The sequence below is a fragment of the Heptranchias perlo genome, chromosome 14, assembly GCF_035084215.1.
Source record: "Heptranchias perlo isolate sHepPer1 chromosome 14, sHepPer1.hap1, whole genome shotgun sequence".
Taxonomy (NCBI): domain Eukaryota; kingdom Metazoa; phylum Chordata; class Chondrichthyes; order Hexanchiformes; family Hexanchidae; genus Heptranchias; species Heptranchias perlo.
The window spans coordinates 57,166,432-57,191,436 of NC_090338.1; the positions used below are offsets into that span (position 1 = coordinate 57,166,432).

At 41.8% G+C, this 25,005-nt stretch overlaps 1 protein-coding gene across 3 annotated transcripts; it reads right to left on the reverse strand.

Moving 5' to 3' along the window:
- Positions 1 to 93: 93 nt before the first annotated feature.
- On the reverse strand, positions 94 to 19,067 carry LOC137332544 (hepatitis A virus cellular receptor 1 homolog). 3 transcript variants are annotated; one of them, XM_067996454.1, is made up of 7 exons: positions 18,864 to 19,067; positions 17,851 to 18,150; positions 8,785 to 8,868; positions 4,378 to 4,439; positions 3,033 to 3,141; positions 2,843 to 2,867; positions 94 to 2,737 (listed from the first exon to the last, which is right to left on the reverse strand). In XM_067996454.1, the coding sequence occupies exons 1-7, from the start codon at positions 18,913 to 18,915 to the stop codon at positions 2,671 to 2,673; spliced, it is 699 nt and encodes a 232-aa protein (XP_067852555.1). In that variant the 5' UTR covers positions 18,916 to 19,067; the 3' UTR covers positions 94 to 2,670. The 3 variants fall into 3 exon arrangements, with proteins under 3 accessions (XP_067852555.1, XP_067852554.1, XP_067852556.1); XM_067996453.1 differs by having other exon boundaries at positions 17,803 to 18,150; XM_067996455.1 differs by lacking the exon at positions 18,864 to 19,067 and adding an exon at positions 18,385 to 18,589 and having other exon boundaries at positions 17,803 to 18,150.
- Between the last annotated feature and the right edge of the window lie 5,938 nt (positions 19,068 to 25,005).

The window sequence follows — 25,005 nt, forward strand, 5'->3', positions numbered from 1 at the left end:
AACAATTACCCTGTTGTGTAGTAACACTGAACAGTGGATTTTATGTAGGATTCCTACTTGAACGCTGAAACACGTGCCAGACCAAGATTATATAGGCTAAAATAACTATGTTTATTTACAGATTAACACAATGAAGTATCAATGTGACAACATACTAAATAGCACAAGGTAATGTTGATTTCCTTCAACAGAAATCAGTCTTCCATAATCTTTAAAAACTTATTTTTCCAAAGGCCTCCTTGCGCTGAACTTGATCCTTTGTTCTCTCTCAATCTCTTCAGTTTATAAAGCCAAATTTCCTTTGAAACTACAGTGGTCAATCAATTGTGATCAAATTAACAACACTATTTTGACATGACAATGGTGCAAATTCTCTTAATATTTCTCTAAGGTGAGAATACAGTATTCCAGGGAACAGCTGCTGTAAATAGCTGACCTTTTATACAATGTTAGTATATACCTGCTATACAGTGCTGAGGTATAACTGACAGTGGAGTTATCAGAGTGTTTCTCTGCTGACATGTTGCAATCTTCACTGTATTTGAACCATGCATCAAAGTAAGTCTTTATCTTACTTTTTGGTCAAAAGAATTTTCTTTTGCTTTTAGATGGATCATCTCTGGTTCTCCATTTCTAATCTGGATATTACCATATTACCATAGCAAGACAAAATTCTGTTAGTCTCACAGGTGGTTCCTGTTTTACTGCAGGATAAGGGAATCTCAATGCACATAAGAGGTGAAAGGGAGGAAAAATATTCTTTGTCAGATCTTTGGCAGTCGGGCACCAGGACGCTGCTATGGGATTAGGTGCCTGACAGGTGTGCGCCTTTCTGCCAGACTATTTTGATCAATTCAGCACGATCCAACCAGACTGATCATTCTGTATCCATGTGTGCTTTTACATTGTAAAAAAAAATTTGTGGTGGGGTCTGTTTCCATGTCACGGGCCGGATTTTACTGTAAAAATAACAGTGAGGCTATTATCGGGAATCGGGAAGTTGCTCTCACAGATGCCCTGCTCCTCCAAAAGCTGCACGAAAGCAGCATTTCACTGTCTGGCTCACCATTCAAATGTATTGAACAGCGTGAAGTTCCTGTACTTACCTTATAGATACAACAAAAAAAGTGAAGTCAAGTCATTTCAAGTCTTAAGTAACCTTTTATGGTAAGTCTTAATTACTGCCAAACAACCTCTCTGCATCAAAAATTAACTTTTACAAGTGTGGAGTTTCATTCCTTCAAATTTTAATTATTGTTGGACATTAAAATGAATGTAGATAAATTATTTTTACTTTTTCTTTCCTCTCTGTCTCCCAATTCAATCTTTATTACTCTCTCTTTATTTTGCTTTTTGTACCTCATTTGATATTGAACTTATTATTCTAACTTACACTTCCTGGTTCTGAATCTGTGCTGTTATTAATGATGCTTCAGTCTGATTGGTTAGGGAGATACACAGTTGCTTGCCCTGCACACACAGGTTCCAGATGCCCTGTAGAAGGCGTCGTGCTTTCTGACTCTCTAATTTACAGGAACTTGCCATGCAAAAGCTCAGAGAAAGTCCACAGGCAAGTGCGAGTCTAATGAATGTCAGGTGCCGTTCATTCGCCACTCACAGCAAAATCCGGCCCTTTATCTTATATATTTGAACTTAGGGAATTTCAGCCGCCTTTACATTGTTTAGGTCAAAAATGAAGATTTCTTTGGAAAGTGTAAAAGAAAAAGCAAAGAAACCTGCATTTATACAGCACTTTACAACCACCGAAGTGCAGTCACTAGTATGTGTGCAAATGCGCACAGCAAGATTTCAGAAACAGCCAGTGAATGAACGACCAGTTGATCTGTTTTTTTTGTGTTTTTTTCTAAAATGGCATTCTACAATATAAATGCACAAATAAACTAAACAGACAGCTTCCAAGGGCAGAACATGAATATACAGATTGAACAAAAATATTTTTAAACAAAGATGGTCAAAATGAATACATTTTTAACTGAGGCCGCAAACTATTTTACAATGGTTAGAAAGATGTAAAATTTTCTATTATTTTTCACCGAGAGGAAAATTTACAATGATGAACAAATTAGAATTATTGCCATTCATATGAGTACATTTTAAAGGGAGAATATGCCAAGTTACCAGTCTTTGCCATGTTATCAGGGATGGAGGTGGTTCCTTCAGAGGCTGGGCATTTCTCTACAGGGAAAGGTGGTGAACCACCCTCAGCTCATCATGTTGCACTTCCTGGTGGCAGGTTACAGCACTGCACCAGTAGAGGATTAGAAGTAAATTGGAGGACACTTGGACAGGCTTTGGCATAAGAGGGAGTCAAAAGGGCAGAATTTAATTTAAAAAGTGAGATAGGATTGCAAAAACATCAATACTAACATGAAGATATCCACCATGATATCTGAAGATTTCTGGTTTACAATAGCTTTTTACACTGTTAAATTAAACATCATGAGAGGCAAATACATATTCAATACAAAGAAATTCAAAAGCAATAATTAAATCCAGTAATTCACAAATAATTACTCTTAATGGTTAGTATATTTCAATATTCTAGTTTAAACAACTATTGTCAGATGCTACATAGTATGCAACACTCTAAAGGCAAATGCATTCCAATTGATTAATCCTATCCTCTCACCCATTGTAAAAGCAGTTGAGTTATTTGATAGAATATACATTTTCTTCTACCGCTTGGCGTGTGTGCATTCCGGCAATGCTGTTTGCACTGTGGATACAAACAATACTTAATGGATATTGTGTACGAATGTAAAAATATCAGTGTTTAGGTTTGCTTTAAATCAAAAAGGCCATTCAAAATAAAAATTCTTACCAGTCATCTTTTGTGAATTTCTTCTCTAAAAGACAAAAATACACATTGAAAAAGGAATGTCAAAAGGGCAGGTAATATTACAATGAGTCACTCAAACATATCTACAGCTTCCATTATTGGAAGCTATTTTATATCCAGGAGCTGAAACTGCACACTGCAGTAAATCAGAATAACTAAGCTCAACACTTACGTTTCTTCAAAAAGATGAATATAGCTATGCCAGTGAGACAGATAAGAATCACGAAGCCAGCACCAACCCAAACTTCAGATCTCATAAATGTATCCGTTGTATTTGTAACCTACAATAGAAAGAAGGGTTTCATTTTACTGGTGGTTAAAAAGCACTTACTTAAATCAATTTCCAGAGGTTTTCCTCCTCATTCTTTTTTTACTGTTTTCCCTTTATCTAAAGAGTTTCTTCACTTAAACATCCTTGTCCTGTAGATTAGATTATATGTACACTGATGGATGGCAGAAGTATGTTACAGAGCTTAACACAGTTGAGTCAAGTTTGGGTACCACTCCAGCATATATAAGCCCCAAACCAAACCAATCCACCTCTGTGAATCACCCTCTGGTCCAGATGCTGTTTTTGTTACGTGTCTCCATTATTTAGCAAATGCCTTCTTTACACATATGTCTATGATTTCACAGTAAGTAAGAGACAGAGGAATCACCCCACTCTCTGGAATTACCCCACTCTCTGTGGAATTGGATAGGATTGATCAGGCTGCATTGAGTACTCTTATCATTGAAGATAAATGGATATTTAAGCCCTAAAATTTCTCAGGCGTTCCACCAGTTTCCTGTCATACAACTTTCACACAGGCCCTCTTTAAAGCAAAGAAGTAACAGTGTCCCTGCAGAACTGAAAGACTCGAAAGTGAAGCTGGGTTGTGGTCGCAACCCAAAAAACAAATATTTTCAACTCTCAACCACCACCACCACCCCCCCCCCCCCACCCCGTTCTTGGGGGTTAAAATCACCCCCATTTTGTTTAAAGTTCAAATTCAAGCAATTGGATACAGACCCGCGATAAGTATTTTCATTAATTAAATTCATAGGAGCTGCGGTGAGCATTGCCTCGCCGCTCTGCACGATTTCTGGCCCCATATGTCTCCTGTACAAAGGAAGCAAGCTTCCTCTATAGGTGGCACACAGTTCCTGGACATATGTCATTCATACACTAGGGATGCCAGAATGACTGGAAGTCTGTACTATTGATCAATTTATTCAAGTTTGCACAGATTCTCCCAGCTACCCATACACATTTACAATCAATTTCTTCAAACCTTACAACATTTGTACTAAGCTTTACAAATCACCACTTTTAGATTTTTTTTCTGCAACTGAATCGCCTGTTAAGACAGTATATAAGTAGTTATGCACAGAACTGATACTTAGCATAAATGCTGAAAGACTGATTTGTTGCAACATCCATAAAAAGTTGTCACAACACCTACAAAAGAACATTTCCAATATTTTAGATTAGCTTGGACTTGTATTAAGCTGTTTAATCTCTGATGTATGCTTACAGTTATTTGAGAGAGGCTGCTGGTCTCATCAGGAGCGACTGTAAGAGTGAGGTTCAGATTTCCTGTAATACACAAAGGGAAAGGATACAGGTCCAGCTGATATCGTAAGTAATGAGTAAGGTAGAGTGTATAAAAGAAAACATAACATTGAAGGAATACTCCACAGTAAGGCTTCACAAACTGCCCTATTGTCAAATTTATTGTTTAAAATTCATTCTAAAAATAATTTTAAAAACCCAAATATAAACTACATTGTTTTTATGAAAGCAAATCTTGTCACTTAGCCTCAGATCCTATCACCTCATCCCCATACTGACATTGAAAGCATTGCCCAGTAAGTGGTGCTGGGAGCCAAGGCCTGATGATGGGGCTTCATATTTCCACAGATAAACCTTGGAAATCAGCCGGGAGGCCAGAAATCTTGTGGTACATTTGAAAAGAAAATTAACTCCATTTTTTAACAATTGCACGTATGAGTTCAGGCACATACTCAAGAATAAGAACATTGTTGAGCTTTATTCTGAGATATTCTTTAACAGCTATGTGATAGCAAGAATTAGCAAATTACAGCTGAATCCCAATAAACACAGAACATATCCACCAATAAATGCAATGCTTGAATGAAGACTTCTATATAATGAAAGATAACAGAATTGGGATCCTTCACTCAGGATAACAATGAGATCAGGTATGTCCCATCTAGGTTTCACTCACTGGTACATGCTCAAGCCCACTTAGAGTGAGCTCTGATCAAATCAAATCCACTTAAGATATTGTTTTATACGCCAGTCCAAAATCATTTTGGTTGATTGTAGTGTGAGTTAAGGCTAACCAGATACAATAAAATCCCACTTGAAGAAGCATTGACTTTATGCTTGTGGATTACGGGCAGTATTATTTTGGCATGATGATACCAGTGAAGGAGTGACACTTTTGCATTGCAGTGGTATATTCTGGTTCAAATTCTGTCATCATGTCTGAGTATTTGATGAACTACGAGAGACGTCAAGGCATCCGCAATCCTGTCTTCACTGAAAATCCACACATGATGAATGTCTTTTTTTATACACAAATTTGTATGATTAGATTTTTTAGCTTGTCAGTCACTTCAAAAGTAATTTACTGACTGTGAAGCGCTTAGGGATATCCTGAGGATGTGAAAGGCACGAGATATATTCAAGTCATTTTTGATTTGTAATGACTGAAAGCTAAATCAGTCAAGGAGGATAGCTGCATGTGTCTGGTAACTTTGTGCTGCAGTCGGTTTGAGCTGTAAAAGTGGGAGATGTTTAATGGATGGATACACATATATAAACTCATACATACACACACATATACATTTACACATATATAAACTCACACATACACACACATATACATTTACACATATATAAACTCACACATACACACACGTATACATTTATACATATATAAACTCACACATATACACACACATATACATTTACACATATATAAACTCACACATACACACATATACATTTGCACATATATAAACGCACACATACACACACACATATATAAACATATACACACACGCTTACACTAGTATTTCACTCACACTGTAGGTAGGAGTGGAAACATATAAAGGCAGTTCCACAAGATTCAGTACTTACAATTTGAATGAAATACTAATGTAAGATTGCATGTGTACATGTGTTCCAACTACAGCCCTCGGCCAAAATGTAGCCTACGAGCCTTGGCTACGCTGTTCCCTCTAAGCTGCATGCATGCGCGGCCGTGCAGCAGTCTGTTGTCTGCCACAAACTTAATCATTCCGTCCACGTACCAAACCAATGCTCTCTGCCCCTGTCCCACACTGACCAGTCCCCAGGCCCCTGTCCCACACTGACCAGTCCCCAGGCCCCTGTCCCACACTGACCAGTCCCCGGGCCCCTGTCCCACACTGACCAGTCCCCAGGCCCCTGTCCCACAATGACCAGTCCCCAGGCTCCTGTCTCGCACTGATCAGTCCCCAGGCCCCTCTCTCACACTGACCAGTCCCCCCCAGGCCCCTCTCTCACACTGACCAGTCCCCCCCCGGGCCCCTGTCCCACACTGACCAGTCCCCAGACCCCTCTTTCACAATGACCAGTCCCCAGACCCCTGTGCCACACTGACCAGTCCTCAGGCCCCTCTCTCACACTGACCAGTGCCCGGACCCCAGGCCCTTCTCCAGCTCTGTCTCCCCAGTGCTCTAGCCCCAGGCGGGCTGCTCTGCCTCTGGTGCTGGGGAGTGTCCGAGTGTCCAATCCCACGGCTCTGGCCCCAGCTGCCACATTGTTTACCACGTTGCTAGGAAATGCAGTCAGTGAACAGCTGATTGGCTTCAATGGTGGGGGGGGGGAGCTTTAATTAAACTGTTCCCTTTCCCCAAATTCACATTGACTGATTTGACAGCAGTTTTGTATTTCGGACTCAATTTAAAAATTCTGATTGCACACAATTTATTTCTGTTTGAATCATTCATTAAGCTGATTCAACAAAAAGCTGATTGGAATCATTCCCATCAGATAATTTTTAATAAAATATAATGAGACTGGTCTGCTCAATCCTAGTGTAACTCAAGAAACCCATTTCATAAATTATATAAGTTTATCAGCCAATATAACATTAAAATGTTACAATTATCTATTGTTTTGTACATTTCTTCTGTTTGTTATTTACCCTGAATAATGTTTTCTATAACGATATTCTAATCAACGGTGTGATTTTTTTTAACGGTGACGCACACAGCCTTTATATTGGTGCACAAACCCATATTCATTCCACTCGTTGGCCGAAAAAAATTAAAGGGAACATTGCTTGGCTATCAGTCTGTGTGGTAATATCTGCCATTTTGAAAAGAGTTTGTCAGTGTAGCATGAGACTATGTTAAATTCCATAACTAGATTCCTGCCGAGGATGATTATTAATGCACTGGGCCTCCAACTCCAGGAAGATAGAATATATCAAAGATATAGATTGTAGGGGACAAAGTCCACAAGTGGGAATTGATATTAAATTGTTGACACAGCAGAGGATTGCATTAAAAACCCCAAAATGTAATAATATCCAATCCTTCTGTCAACTTAGTTTGAGTAAACTGGAGAAATATGTCATTCTGGAGGAGCTGTGATATTCACTTGCATTGCCACTAACTCAGAAATGTGTTGGTTAACACCAGAGTTGATTTGACAGAAGTTTTTCTTTTCTTACCAATTTTCTCCCCTTCCCTCCTGTCCTGAAAATGTTGACTCCTTCTGAGTGTCAGCTTGGCTCAGTGCGAGAACACTTGCCTTTGAGTCAGAAGGTTGTGGGTTAAAGTCCCTCTCCAGGATTTGAACGTATAATCTGAGCTGACATTTTCAGTGCAGCACTGAAGGACTGCTGCATTGTCAGAGGTAGCATCTTTTGAGTGAAACGTTAAACTTGAGACCCCACCTGCTTCTTCACGGGGATGTAAAAGATAATATGGCACCTCTTGAAGTTGGGTCCTCCTGCTGTCCTTGTAACATTTATCCCTCAACCAGCACCAAAAAACAGATTAACTAGTTATTCATTTCACTGCTGTTTGTGGGACCTTGATATGCACAAATTGGTTGTTACATTTGCCTAAAGACTGCATTTCATAAATAGAGCATTTACAGGTAACAAAAACTAGTTTCTGCAAGAGTTCAGTTCAAAATTTAAATACTGAAGTGGATAAAACACACCAAAACATTGACTATCCATATCAAATGTAGACACTGCACCAGATCTATTAACCAGTGTTCACACATATGCACTTCCTGCTTAGGTCACTGATTAACGATCAGAAGGGGGAACCCTAGCCAATTTTCCCTTCCCTGTCCCAGAGACGGTGAGGCAATTGTAGCAACCTTACCACCACCCAGGCAAGACAGGTTACTTCAATGTCAATATCATGTCCATGATTACAACCATTGAAGATGAACCAAATTAACCCAAATTCACAGAGTTTAGACTGCAATTTGTAGAATCAAACCTCCAAACTGCAACTTTAAGCTGGCAGAAACTGCTACTGACTGTCTCAGCAACCAGCTACCAAGAAAGCAGCTTCCTTTTTCTGAAATTATCTCACTGCACAGTACAAAGAGAGAAGTCCACTTAGCAAATAACTTCATGTGACATTTCTACCCGTTTTAAGCACAAGTGTTCCGACCCATCATTTTGCAATAATTCCACCTCATTTAAAAGCATGATACTTTGTAAGAGTAAATGATAGCCTAAAAGGCTTAAAATCTTAGGTAAGAGCATATTTTAAGGCCTACCCTTGGCTACCTTGATCACCTATAATCAGATTATTCACAGTCTATGCAAATGAATATAAAATACTTTCATATCAGAGATTAGAAGATAACTTGTAATATCTGGGACTTGTAGACTGACCTTCAGTTGCATTTGAAGTGATATGGTCACCATGGTCTGTGGTAAGGGACACAGCAGAGGGTAGAGGAGTCAGTGTGCTGATCTCTGTAATGGAAAAAGTATTACTTTCTTGTGCTCATGTTGGTGACAATATTAGCCATTCACACTCCCTGCTAAGTCACGTGTTTTAGCACCCATGAGTACTGGCAGCAAGCCACTTGTAAGTCTATATAAATGCTGCTCTTGAGATGGCGACTCAGATATGTAGAAGAGTGGGGTAGTAGCCCTCTTATTCTCTCTCCCTTTTGTGTGGCAGATGCTTGCCTCAGATCGGAATCTCATTTTGACAACATGTTCAAGACGAGGAAGACAATAAATCCAAAACCATGGAGCACATCCTTTTGTTCTCTGGTTTCAGACATCTTCTTAGGTTTAGATTTTTTCGGGCAGGTGAATTTCCATGGACAAGAAATTATGAATTTTTTTGCTTTTCTCAGCAGCCTGATGGAACAATATTTGTCAATTCATTGCTAATTTGCACCAACTGGTAGACTGGCCTGTGGTGTGGACTAGTAGCTGGACTGAGACCCCCCCCAAAGTAATTCACTAAAGACCATTCTAGCAGTACAGATAAAACACTTTCATCCCACCAATCTATAATGAATTACCACTGGAAGTGTGTTGTGGGACAGGGCAACCATCTGTTCAACTGAACCAGTGCTGACATTCGCAAATATTTCAGGGACAACTTCACTTAAATCATTAAGGTGGGCTCTCGGCAGTATTTTTACTTCTGACTGGGAACTTGTCACTATATTACAAAATAAAGAATATTCTCTGCTTCCCCACATCAGTAGACAATCTTGCTTGACTTAAACAAAACAAGTTGGGGGAAAAATTGGAAAGGGGCCGTTTTTGGGCATAGGTAGCGTGAGGTGCTATTACCCCGCGCCCAATGAACCCTGCGCAGGCAGGATGCAAGTTTCAGCACACCCCAGGACTTACCTGCAATCAGCATTCCATTACAGGCCTTGCATGTGGAATCAATGCAATTCGCACTTTCCACCTCCAGAGGGAGCTCAATCTCTTAAAGAGAGGATGTTTCTTAGAAATTTCTTAAAGGTAGCTGGTACCTGTTATTTGCTGAAAATAACAGTCTACTGTCTGCATGGAGTCCAAACAGAGATCAGACATCGCACACGTAAAACACAGATGCAGATCCCATCCCTATGTTTACACACTGATGAGTTATGTTAAAACATTAAATAAAGGTTCGCACAACTAAATCCCACATCCTCCAATCTGCACGCCAGACCTCACCAATCTGCCAATCTGAATTTGTACCAGGCCTGCGAGAGTGCATGCACCAAGGTTCCCTGCTGATGCACTAGAGACCTTGGGTGCAAGAGGTGGACAGAAGGAGGGACATCCTATATCCGCGCAGGGGGTGGGGTGCAAGAGGCCCTCCAGACATATACTCAAAAGGCAGTGGGAGGCAGCGGGGGACGAAGTCAATGCCAGGCGCACAGCATCATGAACATGGATGCAGTGCAGGAAGAAGTTCAATGCTTTGACATGAGGTCAACTGTCAAGTGGTGTCTCCTACCAACTGCACCACTCACCACACACCCCCATCCCCCATATACCAACAAACTCTTTCTATCAGTGCTCCACTCTTCCAATCAGATGCTTCCTCTCACTCTTACACATTACCACTGTTTCAAACCGCCCACCCACAACTCACAAGCCACACACACTGGCAGCTATTCAATCATGACAGGCACATCACCCAGACACATGTCCCGCTTTCTTGCAGGAGAAGGTGGCGCATGACAGGAGGCAGCAAGTGGCAGTGGCATTTAGCCCCTTGAGCCTGTTCCACCATTCAATGAGATTGTGGTAGACCTGTGACCTAACTCCGTATACCTGCCTTAGCCCCATATCCCTTAATACCCTTGGTTCACAGAAATCTATCAATCTCAGATTTAACATTCACAAGTGAGCTAGCATCAACTGCCGTCTGTAGAAGAGCGTTCCAAACGTCTCCCACCCTTTGCGTGTAGAAGCATTTTCTAACTTCACTCCCTGCACGTCCTTGCTCTAAATGTTAGGCTATGGACCCGCGTCCTAGTATTGAAGTCTAGGAGACCTGCAGAAACAGTTACAAAGGTCTCAGCAGCAAGAAGTAATAATCCAGCCATTAATCTGTAAATCCTGCCTGGTCCCTTTAAATAGCACCAGGGGGGGTCCTCCGGGCACGTTCAAATGGTCAGGGTTAAGACTGTGCGTTGAGTTGAACGTTAAGTCCCAAAATGGTGTCTATCACTTTAAATCAGCGTTACACACTGATTAAAGACATTTTCTCCCTACTTTACATGATTCCAGCGTTCGTTATCTGCGCCTGCGCTAATTCCTATAACAAGATGGCGTCTGGCGCACATCACGCTGGAAACGTGCGTGCTCATCCAAGACGCCATCTTGGATGTCGGAGAGTCCATGTAGTGCCGAAACAATGGGTGCTACCAATTTAGCGCCCATTGTATCCTAACATCTGAGTCTCTGTGACAGCCCTCGTAACTTTCTCTTTTCAAAAGAAGCTGACTGTCAGTATTTGTTTCTGTTTCTGTTCTTATCTGCCTGTGTTCACAGCGAAAAGGGAAGGCCTATCAGATAACTCCTGCTGAGTGCCCAGGAACAGAGATTTCCTCACATTGTGGGCATGGGGTGTTTATCAAATAGTCAAGACAGGCTAACAAATTGTTTAATGTTTATGGTCTTTGGGGAACCACTTCAATGCTTTTCTCATTAATATATTAATTACCCTCTGTCTCAGCGCTTTTATTTTAAGCTTGAGTGTATACACTTTCCTTTAAAAGCCCAACATTTAAACATAACTCTTTTCTAAATCCTTGCCCACAGTTGCCTGGAGGAGAGTACAAAAGGGGGAGTGCCATTACGACTCAAAACCTTAGACACAAAGTTGATTTTCTGATCGTTATTTTATCACTGATCTAGATTTTTAAAGTGTCATTTAGCAGAGTTTGCTAACTGGTGAAAATAAATCTCCCAGGTTTAATTACTCTCCCGCGTTCCACAGAAGTGGAGCACATGAGAACTGAACTTACACCACTGCAGGTTCATGCCCCAGTGAACACCAAAGGGTTAATTTTCAAAACCCTGTGCTGCCGGCAGGGTTTCACACGCAGCAAGCAGGGGTTACAAAATCATGGACCCGCTCTTAAAAGGCTGCAGTTCACCATTAGAGGGACAGTTGCGTGATGGCAGAAAAATGAACTAAATGTTCACAATGGCACAAATGGGCAACAGGCTCCCTTTGATGTTGATGCAATTGGTGCATCAAAGGAGAGTGGTCCTATTTGGGGCTAAAGTCCACTGTTCAGTAAAAGCACAGGTGTCAGCTGTATGGAGGGAGGTCACCAATTGAATCAATGCAGTCATCCAGGTCCTTTGCAAATAAGGAACAAATGTACAGGTGTCATGATCGAGGTGAAGGTGAGGGTGCTGCTTACTCACTTTTGCACAGATTTCAAATACGGTACATATCTACTTTGGGAACTGCTGCACCCTCTGAGAGGCACCATTTCAAGCACCATGCACAGCTATTGTTCTGTTACACACACTCCTTCATTGTTCCTAAGCTGCATGGCACACTTCTCTTGAGGGTGAAGGTTCAGCATTGGATGCCCAAGTGTCCAGCCCAAGGTGCTGTTAGGGTACTTTTCAGTGGGGTCAGCAGCCATGAATGCTGAAGATAGTCCCATTCTCCTAACAGACAGTCACCCAATGTTCCTCCTCCTTCAGATAATACAGGCGCCATGGACTGACACGCATTGAAGGCATCATACCTGTTTCCTAGGTCATTGCAATTACATAGAAATCACAACACGAAAACAGACTGTGGGCCCAGCCAGTCCATGTTGGTGTTGATCCTTCAAATCAGCAGTAATCCTAATCTCACGTGCCTGCCCCATTCCCAGATCCCTTTATTCCCCTTTACTTCAACCACCGATCTAACCTGTTCGTAAATATCGACATGGACTCTATTTCAATGACTAACAATGATAGTGCATTTCATAGCTTCTCAACCCTCTATGAAAACCAATGTGCAGAATAATGTTTCTGTAGTCTGTCACCACCTGAACAGTTATTGAGTGCAACCCCTTTCTGTTTGTGAAGGGCATGGGTTTGATGTGAAGATCTCCGATGATCATATGGGAACTACATGTGGCATTTCTACTTGAGAGAACCATGCCAGCCAATGAAAGTTCTCTGTTCCGTCCAGCCAATGCCTCTGCTCCACAGGAAAAGTGATTACAGTTTTGCCCCTTGAAAATGTAGCATTTGTCATTCATTTGACTTGGAAGGACTTAGCAACGTGAAGGCTATCACATAGTGTGGCAAGCCTCACTTGTGCAGGAGAAACCATCCCTGATCCAGATGTTGTGTGCAGATCATTGTGCAACAGACGGCACAATTCTGTTACTGCCCGACTTGGGAAGACGAGACACTGAAGACAGACGTCCTCCGCCATGTCAAAGTACATGTGAAAGGGTCTATTAACGCATGAATGTTGGCAACATGTCACCAAGTTATGGCCCCCCACAAACTGTTCTTCTCCATCACAAATTTGAACACATTCAAAACCCTTAAAGGAATACCTATCTTCAAAAATGCTAAAATGGAGGATAACCCAGCAAAATCAGTTAAAGTATAGGACAAAATCCAGCAAGAAGGAAATAAAACCATAGCCTCCATTAGATTTAAAGAGTCTTCTTGAGCAGACTTGGACATAGTATCGAAGTAGGTAAAGCGCAGGAGAAGACCATTCGGCCCATTGTGCCTTTGCTGGCTCTTTACTCTAACAAAACTGTTCATGATCTTAAACACCTCTATCAAATCTCCCCTTAACCTTCTCTGTTCTAAGAAGAACAACCCCAGCTTCTCCAGGGTCTCTCCACATAACTGAAGTCCCTCATCCCTGGTACAATTTTGACCCATTCCCCTGCTCTTTCTCATAGCTCTGTAATTTTTTCCCTTCAAATATTTATCGAATTCCCTTTTGAAAGTTACTATTGAATCTGCTTCCACCATCTTTCAGGCAGTGCATTCCAGATCATTACAATTTGTTGCGTAAAAAAATGTTTCCTCATGTCGCCTCTGGCTCTTTTGCCGATCACCTTAAATCTGTGTCCTCTGGTTACCGACCCTTCTGCCACTGGAAACAGTTTCTCCTTATTTACTCTGTCAAAACCGTTCATGATCTTTAACACCTCTATCAAATCTCCCCTTAACCTTCTCTCTTCTAAGAACAACAATCCCAGCTTCTCCAGTCTCTCCACATAACTGAAGTCCATCATCCCTGGTACCATTCTAGTAAATCTCTTATATACACCTCTCTAAGGCCTTGACATCCTTCCTAAAGTGTGACGCCCAGAATTGAACACAATATTCCAGCTTAGGCCTAACCACTGTTTTATAAAGGTTTAGCATAACTTCCTTGCTTTTGTACTCTATGTCTTTATTAATAAAGCCCAGGATCCTATATGCTTTTTTAATAGCCTTCTCAACTTGTCCTGCCACCTTCAAAGATTTGTGTATGTGCACCCCAGGTCTCTCTTTTTCCGCACCCCCCTTAAAATTGTACCATTTAGTTTATATTGCCTCTCCTCATTCTTCCTACCAAAATGCATAATTCCACACTTCTCCATGTTAAATTTCATCTGCCATGTGTCTGCCCATTTCACCAGTCTGTCTATGTGCTCCTGAAGTCTGTTACTATCCTCCACATTGTTTACTAGATTTCTGAGTTTCATGTCAGCTGCAAACTTTGAAATTATACTCTCTATACCCACATCCAGGTCATTAATTTATATCAAAAAGAGCAGTGGTCCTATTACTGATCCTTGGGAACACCACTGTATACTTCCCTCCAGTCTGAAAAACAAACATTCACCACTACTCTCTGCTTTCTGTCCCTTAGCCAATTTTGTATCAATCTGCCACTGTCCTTTTCATCCCATGGGCTTTAATTTTGCTAACAAGTCTATTATGTGGTACTTTATCAAATGCCTTTTGAAAGTCCACCTGTACCTGTACCATACAAATCTGCAGCCTGTACCATACAGAACTACAGCATGTACAGCTGTACCATACAGATCTACAGCCTGTACCATACAGAACTATAGCATGTACAGCTGTACCATACAGATCTACAGCCTGTACCATACAGAACTACAGCATGTACACCTGTTCCATACAGAAACACCTTTTATGGGGAAGGCTCACACTATGGCCAGAGCTTCGCCTGAAGACTATTAATGAAGTGATCTGTATTTTACAATGACCTCAGAAATCGTCCATCAGAAAAGGTAACTGTAAACATCAATATAAAAGTAAATATTATAGCATAATATGCATGTACTATATACTTTTATGTACATGTAATGTATTGTTATGTACAGTTGATAGTATCAGTGCGGCTCACAAACTTTTAAACTTCATCCTACTTTGAGCAAATAATTCAGTGAAAGTCTATGGATTCAGTTCACTTGCCTCAAGCTGCGTGTGTGACAGGGCCCTGTGTAAAATATCTCGCCTGAGCTAAATCTCTACCTTGTTAGGTTATGTAAACTCAGATTAGGTAATAAATGGCACTAAATGGCACTACCAGTCTCTACATCACAGAAATAATCTTTAGCTAGGAGGGAGGCTCTTACCACATGGAGCATGTGCCATTTCTGTACGGTTACCATAAAACGTTTATAATCCTCAGCCTCACCTCTAGATTTAACTGCTTCAAATAACCTCAGCAACTGTATGAACAGAGTTACTGACAACACTCATCTCATTGGGAATCATTGGACCTCAATATTTAATTATAAATCCAGTATTTAAAAATAAAACAGGTCAGATGATACAGGTCAGGTCAGGCACAGACTTGTTAATTCAAAGAATATTTAGGAAATATTTACTGTCAAATGTAGTATTTAAAATTTATAAAAGCCTGCAAAACTGACATTGTGCTACATTCTATCATTTTTATCTGGTTTATGATTTTTTTTAAACTCTCTGATATACATGCCCATTTACTGTTTATAAACCTCCCTAATATACTCACTGTTTAAAGACCTTTCTAAAATACATTCTTACATACTGTTTAAAAATCTTTCTATTATACTTGGACATTTACTGTTTAAAAACATGTCTAAAATACCATCTTGTTTACTGTTTAAATATCGCTCTCAAATACCAACTCATTTACTGTTTAAAAATCTGTTCATATACTCACACGTTTACAGTTTAAAAACGTCTTGAATATACTCACACATTTACTGTTTAAAAACCTCTCTAATATACTCACACACAAACTGATGCTCAGTTTGGTTCTGCCAGGACCACTCGGTTCCAGACCTCATTACAGCCTTAGTAGAAATATGGACAAAATAACTGAATTCCAGAGTGAGGTGTGAGTGCCCTTGACATCAAGGCAGCATTCAACCGAGTGTGGCACCAAGGAGCCCTAGTAAAACTGCAGTCATTGGGGATCAGGGGGAAAACTCTCCTGTGGCTGGAGTCATACCTAGCACAAAGGAAGATGGTAGTGGTTATTGGAGGCCAATCATCTCAGCCCCAGGACATTGCTGCAAGATTTCCTCAGGGCAGCGTCCTAGGTCCAACTATTTCCAGCTGCTTCATCAATGACCTTCCCTCTATCATAAGGTCAGAAGTGGGGCTGTTTGCTGATGATTGCACAGTATTCAGTTCCATTCGCAATAATGAAAGAGTCCATGCCCGCATGCAGCAAGACCTGTTCAACATCCAGGCTTGGGCTGATAAGTGGCAAGTAACATTTGCGCCATACAAGTGCCAGGCAATGACCATCTAAAACAAGAGAGAGTCTAACCACCTCCCACTGACATTCAATGGAATTACCATCAGTGAATCCCCCACCATCAACATCCTGGGGGCCACCATTGACCAGAAACTTAACTGGACCAGCCACATAAATACGGTGGCTACAAGAGCAGGTCAAAGACTTGGTATTCTATGGCAAGTGACTCAACCTCCTGACTCCCCAAAGCCTTTCCACCATCTAAAAGGCACAAGTCAGGAGTGTGATGGAATACTCTCCACTTGCCTGGAAGAGTGCAGCTCCAACAACACTCAAGAGACTCAACGCCATCCTGGACAAAGCAGCCCGCTTGATTGACAACACATCTATCACCTTAAACATGCACTCCCTCCACCACAGGATGCACTGCAGCAACTCGCCAAGGCTTCTTCCACAGCACCTCCCAAACCCACAACCTCTACCACCTAGAAGGACAAGGGCAGCAGGCACATGGGAACAACACCACCTGAACGTTCACCTCCAAGTCACACACCATCCCGACTTGGAAACATATCGCCGTTCCTTCATCGTCGCTGGGTCAAAATCCTGGAACTCCATTCCTAACAGCACTGTGGGAGAACCGTCACCACACAGACTGCAGTGGTTCAAGAAGGCGGCTCACCACCACCTTCTCAAGGGCAATTAGAGATGGGCAATAAATGCTGGCCTTGTCAGCGACATCCACACCCCAAGAACGAATTAAAAAAATAAAAAATAATTGTCTAATGTACTCACATATTCACTGTTTAAAAATCTCTCTAATATACTCACATTTATTGTTTAAAAACCTCTCTAATATACACACATTTATTATTTAGAAACCTCTCTAATATACTCACATTTATTGTTTAGAAACCACTCTAATATACTCACATTTATTATTTAAAAACCTCTCTAATATACCTGCCCATGTACTGTACACATTCGGTGGAACAAATACTAAAAGCTCTTCTCCATAGAATCTCAGCAGATTCATGATCTGTGTATATCACACTGTACTGCACCACCTTCTGCATCCTGTACATTCATCCTAGCCCTTGATATTCGACAGAAATATCTACAATAAATCTAGAATCCGTATTTATGTGAGAGAAATACAAGAAATAATTAATATTGATCTGACTTACCCTCCAAAACCACGAGATTGAAATTCACTTTCTGATCATTAAACATACCGGCAATATGTACACGGCAGCAATACCAGCCTCTGTCTTCTTCACCAAGATGGTTTACAGTGAGCGATACATCACCTTCCTCTAATTTACCACCAAGATGGTATTTCGAGGATTTTGTAAAAGTTACAGTTTTCCCGTTTGTTTCAATCAATGGATCAGTACAGGCCATTGAAGGGCACTGTCCCCGTCCCCAGCACATTTCAGTTTTACCATTCCTTCCTACATTGTATGTGCACGGCAGTGTGATCGACTGGCCCAGGACACCTCGCACTTCTGACCCTGTTACAAAGGTGACTGGACCTGAAACAGTCGAGGTAAAGATAGTAATAATTCAGTATTCATTGCAGTGACGGAGAAAGTGTACAGAGTATGAACAAACAGGCACAGTACATAGAAAATCATACCAGTTACCAGCTGGTCTGTATCATAGCAACATAGTAACATAGGAGCAGGAGTTGGGCATTCAGCCCCTCCAGCCTGTTCCCCCATTCAGTTAGATTATGACTGATCTGTACCGCAACTTCATTTACCCACCTTTGCTCCGTATCCCTTGATACGCTGACCTAAAAAATACCTGTCGCTCTCAGTCTTGAACATTTCAATTGACCCAAAATCCAGAATCTTTTGGGGAGAGAGTTCCAGGTTTCTACTACCCTTTGCAAAAATGCTTCCTGGTTTCACTCCTAAATGGTCCAGCTCTGTGTACCCCGTTGAATTCCCCCACCAGAGCAAATGGTTTCTCTGTATCTGCCTTATCGAATCTCTTTATCATTTGAAAGATCTCAATTACATCACTCTTCAGCTATCTAAACTCAAGGGAATATAAACAAAGTTTATGCAAACAGGCCTCGTAATTTAACCCTTTAAGCCCCAATATCGTTCTGTGAATCTGTGCGGTATCCCCTCTAAGGCCAGTCAGTCACACACAAACACACCTTTTTTATTACATTAAAATAATTTATATTAACATGGCGCAATGCATTAAAATTCATTTTTTAAATTCAGAAACTCACCTAAAAGAACGAGTAGTACTGTCAAATGAGTCACAACCCAAATAACTAACATTGTGCTGTGCACTGCAGACTGGAACTATCTGAGCTGCAGCTTTTGCAGAAACCTGTGGCTGGTGAGTTGAACTTCTGGTTAGTTCTGTACTGACGTGTGTAGTAAGGGTTTCCTTCACAAATACTTCACGTGTACTTCCAGCAATGTGTAACCCCTGTGAAATGAAGCAAATGATTAAAAATCATATATTTCATGCATTACCACCAACATCTAACTCGCACAAAATTAAGTTGCATTCCAAGTTCCTTCCATGAAAAAGATTTATCACTGTATCATGCACCTTTATTTTGGGCTTGCAGGTTTACGGTGAAAAGAATTCCACAAGGCTAATTATGCCGGATTTGCACTACTGAGCCGGACCTTACACCCACCTTTGCAGTTCTGACCCTGCTGGATTTTGTATGGGTCCGCTCATTTAAATATCCATTGGCCGTTCTTAACTGCAAATCCCATGTAAAATGGGAGCACTGTGCTGAGGGTGCTTGGAAATTAGAGTGTAGCCTTTAAAAAGCCAAGTCTGGCTGAAGAGTGAAGCAGCAGGTTGACGGAGCTGTAGATAAGTAGGCAAGTGCTTGGCTCATTGGGTTGACTGTCGGGTCACTCGTGTGATTTTGTGTCACTTTTCAAGAATATTTTCCACTCGAAGATCTATCAGAGGCAGCCAAAGAATGGAGAAGGATATTGCACAGAGGCAGAAAAGAAGAGCAAATAATATCAGTGAGATGTCCTCCAAGCCTTCCTTGATGAGATTCAACAAAGGAGTGAGAGAGTGAGAGAGACAGAGAGAGATAATGAGAGAGTGCGAGTGAGAGAGAGAGAGAGAGAGAAAGAAAGAGATGATGGGAGAGAGAGTGTGTGAGATAGAGATAATGAGAGTGTGAGAAAGAGAGAGTGAGAGAGAGAATGAGAGAGTAAAGGGACCTTCACTCTGCATCTGCCTGTGCTACACCTGACATGGGAGTACTTGATGGTAACACAGGAGTCTCCAAGGTGGAAACATGTTGGCCTAGAAATTGGTTCATGCCAATTACTTCTACCCGATACTAGGCCTGAGCCTCATTTACATTGGACAGGTGAGCTGCAGACACCCGCTGGGCGTCCCCAGGCAGCTCAACGGCAGACAAGTTGAACTTTGGGCCGCTGGGTCACTGGCAGCAGCCCTCAGGAAGGTCTTGGGAGAAAGGGGGAAGCGATCGGGAGAGAGGGGCGACCAGGAGAGAGGGGAAAAGAACGGGAGGGAGGGCGTGACCAGGAGAAGGGGGGAAGTGATCAGGAGGGAGGGGAGAGACAGAGAGAGGCGGGAAGTGATCGGGAAGCAGGGATGACTGGGAGAAGGGGAAAGTGAACAGGAGGGAGGGAGGGGAGAGACCGGGAGAGGGGGGAAGAGATTGGGAGGGATATGCATATACAAAGGGCCTAACGCCTGTTTCAAGCGCGGGCCCTGAAAGCTTCTTTTGATGCCTATACCAATATGGCAGGTGACACACTTCCGGCGCAGAAAGTGTGCGTGTATGCCACCCGCCATATTGGATGCTTTAGCAGATGTAGAATGAGCGTACATCATCAAATTTTCAGCACTCACATCAATCCACATGATGAGCAGAAAATAAAAATAACACATGTATCAAAATAGTTCTGTCTGGTGATTTCCTCTTACGTACTTGACCATTTCCTTTAATGCTCATCCACAACAGAGCAGAAAGGTTAACTTCTGATTGTTTCACCAGCCTTTATTTTGAAGACACTCTAAAGCACTGGATTTTGAAATATCACTACCCAATTGGTAAAACTCAGCTTTTCTACTAATGATTTCACAATATTTTCACATTGCTGTATTGCTGATCTAAACACTACTGTTTCTTAAAGCTGTTGTCTGTGACCCACAATGTAACTTTATGACATCAATTAGAGATATTGACAACTTTATACAAGAATAAAAGTGATATTGGGCCCATAAATGTCCATGTGGGATACGATGTAAGAATGTATAAATTTTACCCCGGAGACTTAGTTCAAGAGTGGTTTCATATCAAGATTGCACAGGAATAAAAGTGTCTGAGCATTAAACTGGTTCCCCTATGTAATGTGTCCAATAAACTTGTTTTCAAAAGAAAAGAAAGACTCGCATTTATATAGCGACTTTCATGACCTCAGGATGTCCCAAAGCACTTTATAGCCAACGAAGTACTTTTGAAGTGCAGTCACTGTTGTAATGTAGGAAATGCGGCATCCAGTTAGTGCACAGCAAGCTCCCACAAACATAGGAACTTTTCTGAGTGCGAATTAGTGTGAGTGCTGGTAATCTATAGCCAGTGATTACCATTGGAATTCTAGTTTAAATCTAGTTTAAGTATCAGCTTGGTTCAATGTTACAACTCTCACCACATCCTGAATCAGACTGGGTTCAAGCCCCACTCCAGGAACATAATCTAGTCTGACACTTCAACGCAGTATTGAGGGACTGCTGCATGGATGGAGGTGCCATCTTTTGGATGCGACCATAAACTGAGGCCCCGCCTGCCCTCTCAGGTGGACATAAGTGATCGAATGGCACTATTCAAAGAGGAGTCGGGGAGTTCTCCCAGTGTCCTAGCCACCATTCCTCCCTCATCCCTCAACCAACATTAACTAAACAAATTAACTGGTCATTTATCTCAATGCTGTTTAGAGGACCTATCTGTGTGCAAATTGACTGATGTATAACAATAGTGATTACACTTCTTTTTATTCGTTCATAGGAAGTGGGTGTCGCTGGTGAGGCCAGCATTTATTGCCCATCCCTAATTGCCCTTGAGAAGGTGGTGGTGAGCTGCCTTCTTGAACCGCTGCAGTCCGTGTGGTGAATGTTCTCCCACAGTGCTGTTAGGTAGGGAGTTCCAGGATTTTGACCCAACGACGATGAAGGAACGGCGATATATTTCCAAGTCGGGAAGGCGTGTGATTTGGAGGGGAACATTCAGGTGGTGTTGTTCCCATGTGCCTGCTGCTTCCATCACCCTTTCAGGCAGTGCATTCCAGATCTTTACAATTCGCTGCGTAAAAAAATGTTTCCTCATGTCGCCTCTGGCTCTTTTGCAGATCACCTTAAATCTGTGTCCTCTGGTTACTGACCCTTCTGCCACTGGTAACAGTTTCTCCTTATTTACCCAATCAAAACCGTTCATGATCTTTAACACCTCTATCAAATCTCCCCTTAACCTTCTCTCTTCTAGGGAGAACAACAACCCCAGCTTCTCCGGTCTCTCCACAGAACTGATGTCTTTCATCCCTGGTACCATTCTAGTGAATCTCTTCTGTACCCTCTCAAATGCCTTGACATCCTTCCTAACACGTGGTGCCCAGAATTGAACACAATACTCCAGCTGAGGCCTAACTAGTGTTTTATAAAGGTTTAGCATAACTTCCTTGCTTTCGTACTCTATGCCTCCATTAATAAAGCTAAAGATTCCAAATGCCTTTTTAATAGCCTTCTTAACTTGTCCTGCCACCTTCAAAGATTTGTGTATTTGAACCTCCAGGCCTCTCTGTCCCTGCACCCCCCTTAAAATTGTACCATTTAGTTTATATTGCCTCTCCTCATTCTTCCTACCAAAATGTATCACTTCACACTTCTCTGTGTTAAATTTCATCTACCATGTGTCTACCCATTTCACCAGTCTGTCTATGTCCTCCTGAAATCTGTTACTATGCTCCACATTGTTTACTACATTTCTGAGTTTCGTGTCAGCTGCAAACTTTGAAATTATACCCTCTATACCCAAGTCCAGGTAATTAATATATATCAAAAAGAGCAGTGGTCCTAAAACTGACCCCTCGGGAACACCACTTTATACTTCCCTCCAGTCTGACAAACAACCATTCACCATTACTCTCTGCTTTCTGTCCCCTAGCTAATTTTGTAACCATGCTGCCACTGTCCCTTTAATGCCATGGGCTTTAATTTTGCTAACAAGTCTGGGCAAGATGCCTTTTTAACTCATTGAAATTAGCCCTCCTCCAGTTAAGCATTTTCACATTTGATTGTTCCTTGTCTTTTTCCATAACTATTCTAAACCTAATGATATTATGATCACTTTTCCCCCAAATGCACCCCCACTGTCCACCTGCCCCACTTCATTCCCCAGAATTAGATCCAGCACTGTTTCCTTCCTGGTTGGGCTGGAAACACACTGTTCCAGAAAGTTCTCTTGTACACATTTCAGGAATTCGTCCCCATCTTTGCCCTTTACACTATTACTGTCCCAGTCTATATTGGGATAACTGAAGTCCTCCATTATCACTACTATAGTTCTTGCACCTTTCTGTAATTTGCCTGCAAATTTGCTCCTCTATCACCTTCCCACTATTTGGTGGCCTATAGTGTACACCCAGTAGCATAATAGTTCCTCTATTGCTCTTTGATTCTAACCAAATAGATTCTGTCTTTGTCCCCTCAACTACATCATCCCTTTCCAGTGCTAAAATAGTTACTTTGATCAATACTGCCACCCACTTCTTCCTTTCCTTACCTATCTTTCCTGACTACCTTGTGGCCAGGAATATTGAGTATCCAATCCACCCCTTCTTTGAGCCAGGTCTCTGTTATTGCCACTATATCATAGCCCCACATGGCGACTTGAGCCTGCAGCTCACCAACCTTATTTACCACGCAATGTGCATTTACGCACATGCACTCCAATCTCATCTTAGACTGCCTCACATTTTCCCCCTGTCTGATCCCTCCTATTTCTGAACTATTCTTTACTATGATAGTGTTACTTGTCCCTCCCAGTGCTCTGTGCACCTTGTTTCTCTTTAATGTTTCATCCTGGTGCCTACCCCGCTGCCAAATTAGTTTAAACCCTCCCTGTACCCTCATGTACAGGGTATCCCGAAGTTTCTAGCCTCCTTGATCCTCCCATGATTCGCATGGTGATATTTCTATCATTCTTATAACTTTGATACAGAGGACCTGAGCTTGACTCCAGCTTTGACTGTCATTGAAACTTCACAGCTTCCTAAAGGTGGGTTTAACAGTTCTTCACCAGACTCCAAAAACAGTTCCTCATTCTTTGTCATCCAAGCACTATATCCTGGGGCGAAGAATCAATCAAAAAGGAGCTACTTTATGCTCTGATTGTGCCCTCTTGTCAGCAAACACAGAGCCATTCATGGCAATATGGAGAATTCAGTCATCAAGTTCAGTTTATGCATCTTGGCTGAAGAACAACATGGAGGGAGCAAGTAAAAAAATGGCATTTTAAAAAATGGTAACGTTTAGTAGCACTAAATCATAAGATGATAGACAAAAGTGCAGAAAAGGAATTTTCTTGATGTCAGCAGGTACTAAGAATTCTTAAACACACTTAAACTGAAAACACGAGTCAAAAGAAATGCAAATTCAAACCTGGCAGTTAGATAATATGAAGTGGCCCCGGCCATCTGCCCACAAGCCTCAAAGATAGTGAGGGATACTTTACTCATATTCGCTTAGAAAACCACAAGCAACATAAATTCCTACAAACTCAATGATAAGCTGAATAATATTCACACATTTAAGAACCACGACCTTTACACTGCTTTGACAAGGCTGCACTTATAATGCCCATTTCCTATTACCACACAGTATAGTTAAGAATAAGTATAAATGCTGAAATAAAAATATAACATTTAAAAAGAGAAAGATGTTTCTTTTTCAATTCCGATTTCATTTTACAACAAATGAACGACACATCATAAGATTGTAGGTAATCCTGTAATGCTGTGAGATGAGGCCCCAGAGCAGAGGAAAGGGAGTGGCCCATAAAAAGACGGGAGTCGGAGGCCCGAGAGCAGCTGATGCAGCAGAGCAGAGGGGAGGGAGTCGGAGGCCCGAGAGCAGCTGATGCAGCAGAGCAGAGGGGAGGGAGTCGGAGGCCCGAGAGCAGCTGAGGCGGCAGAGCAGAGGGGAGGGAATCGGAGGCCCGAGAGCAGCTGAGGCGGCAGAGCAGAGGGGAGGGAATCGGAGGCCCGAGAGCAGCTGAGGCGGCAGAGCAGAGGAGAGGGAGTCGGAGGCGCGAGAGCAGCTCAGACAGCAAAGAGCCCACACAGCCAATTGGCCATCAAGACTTT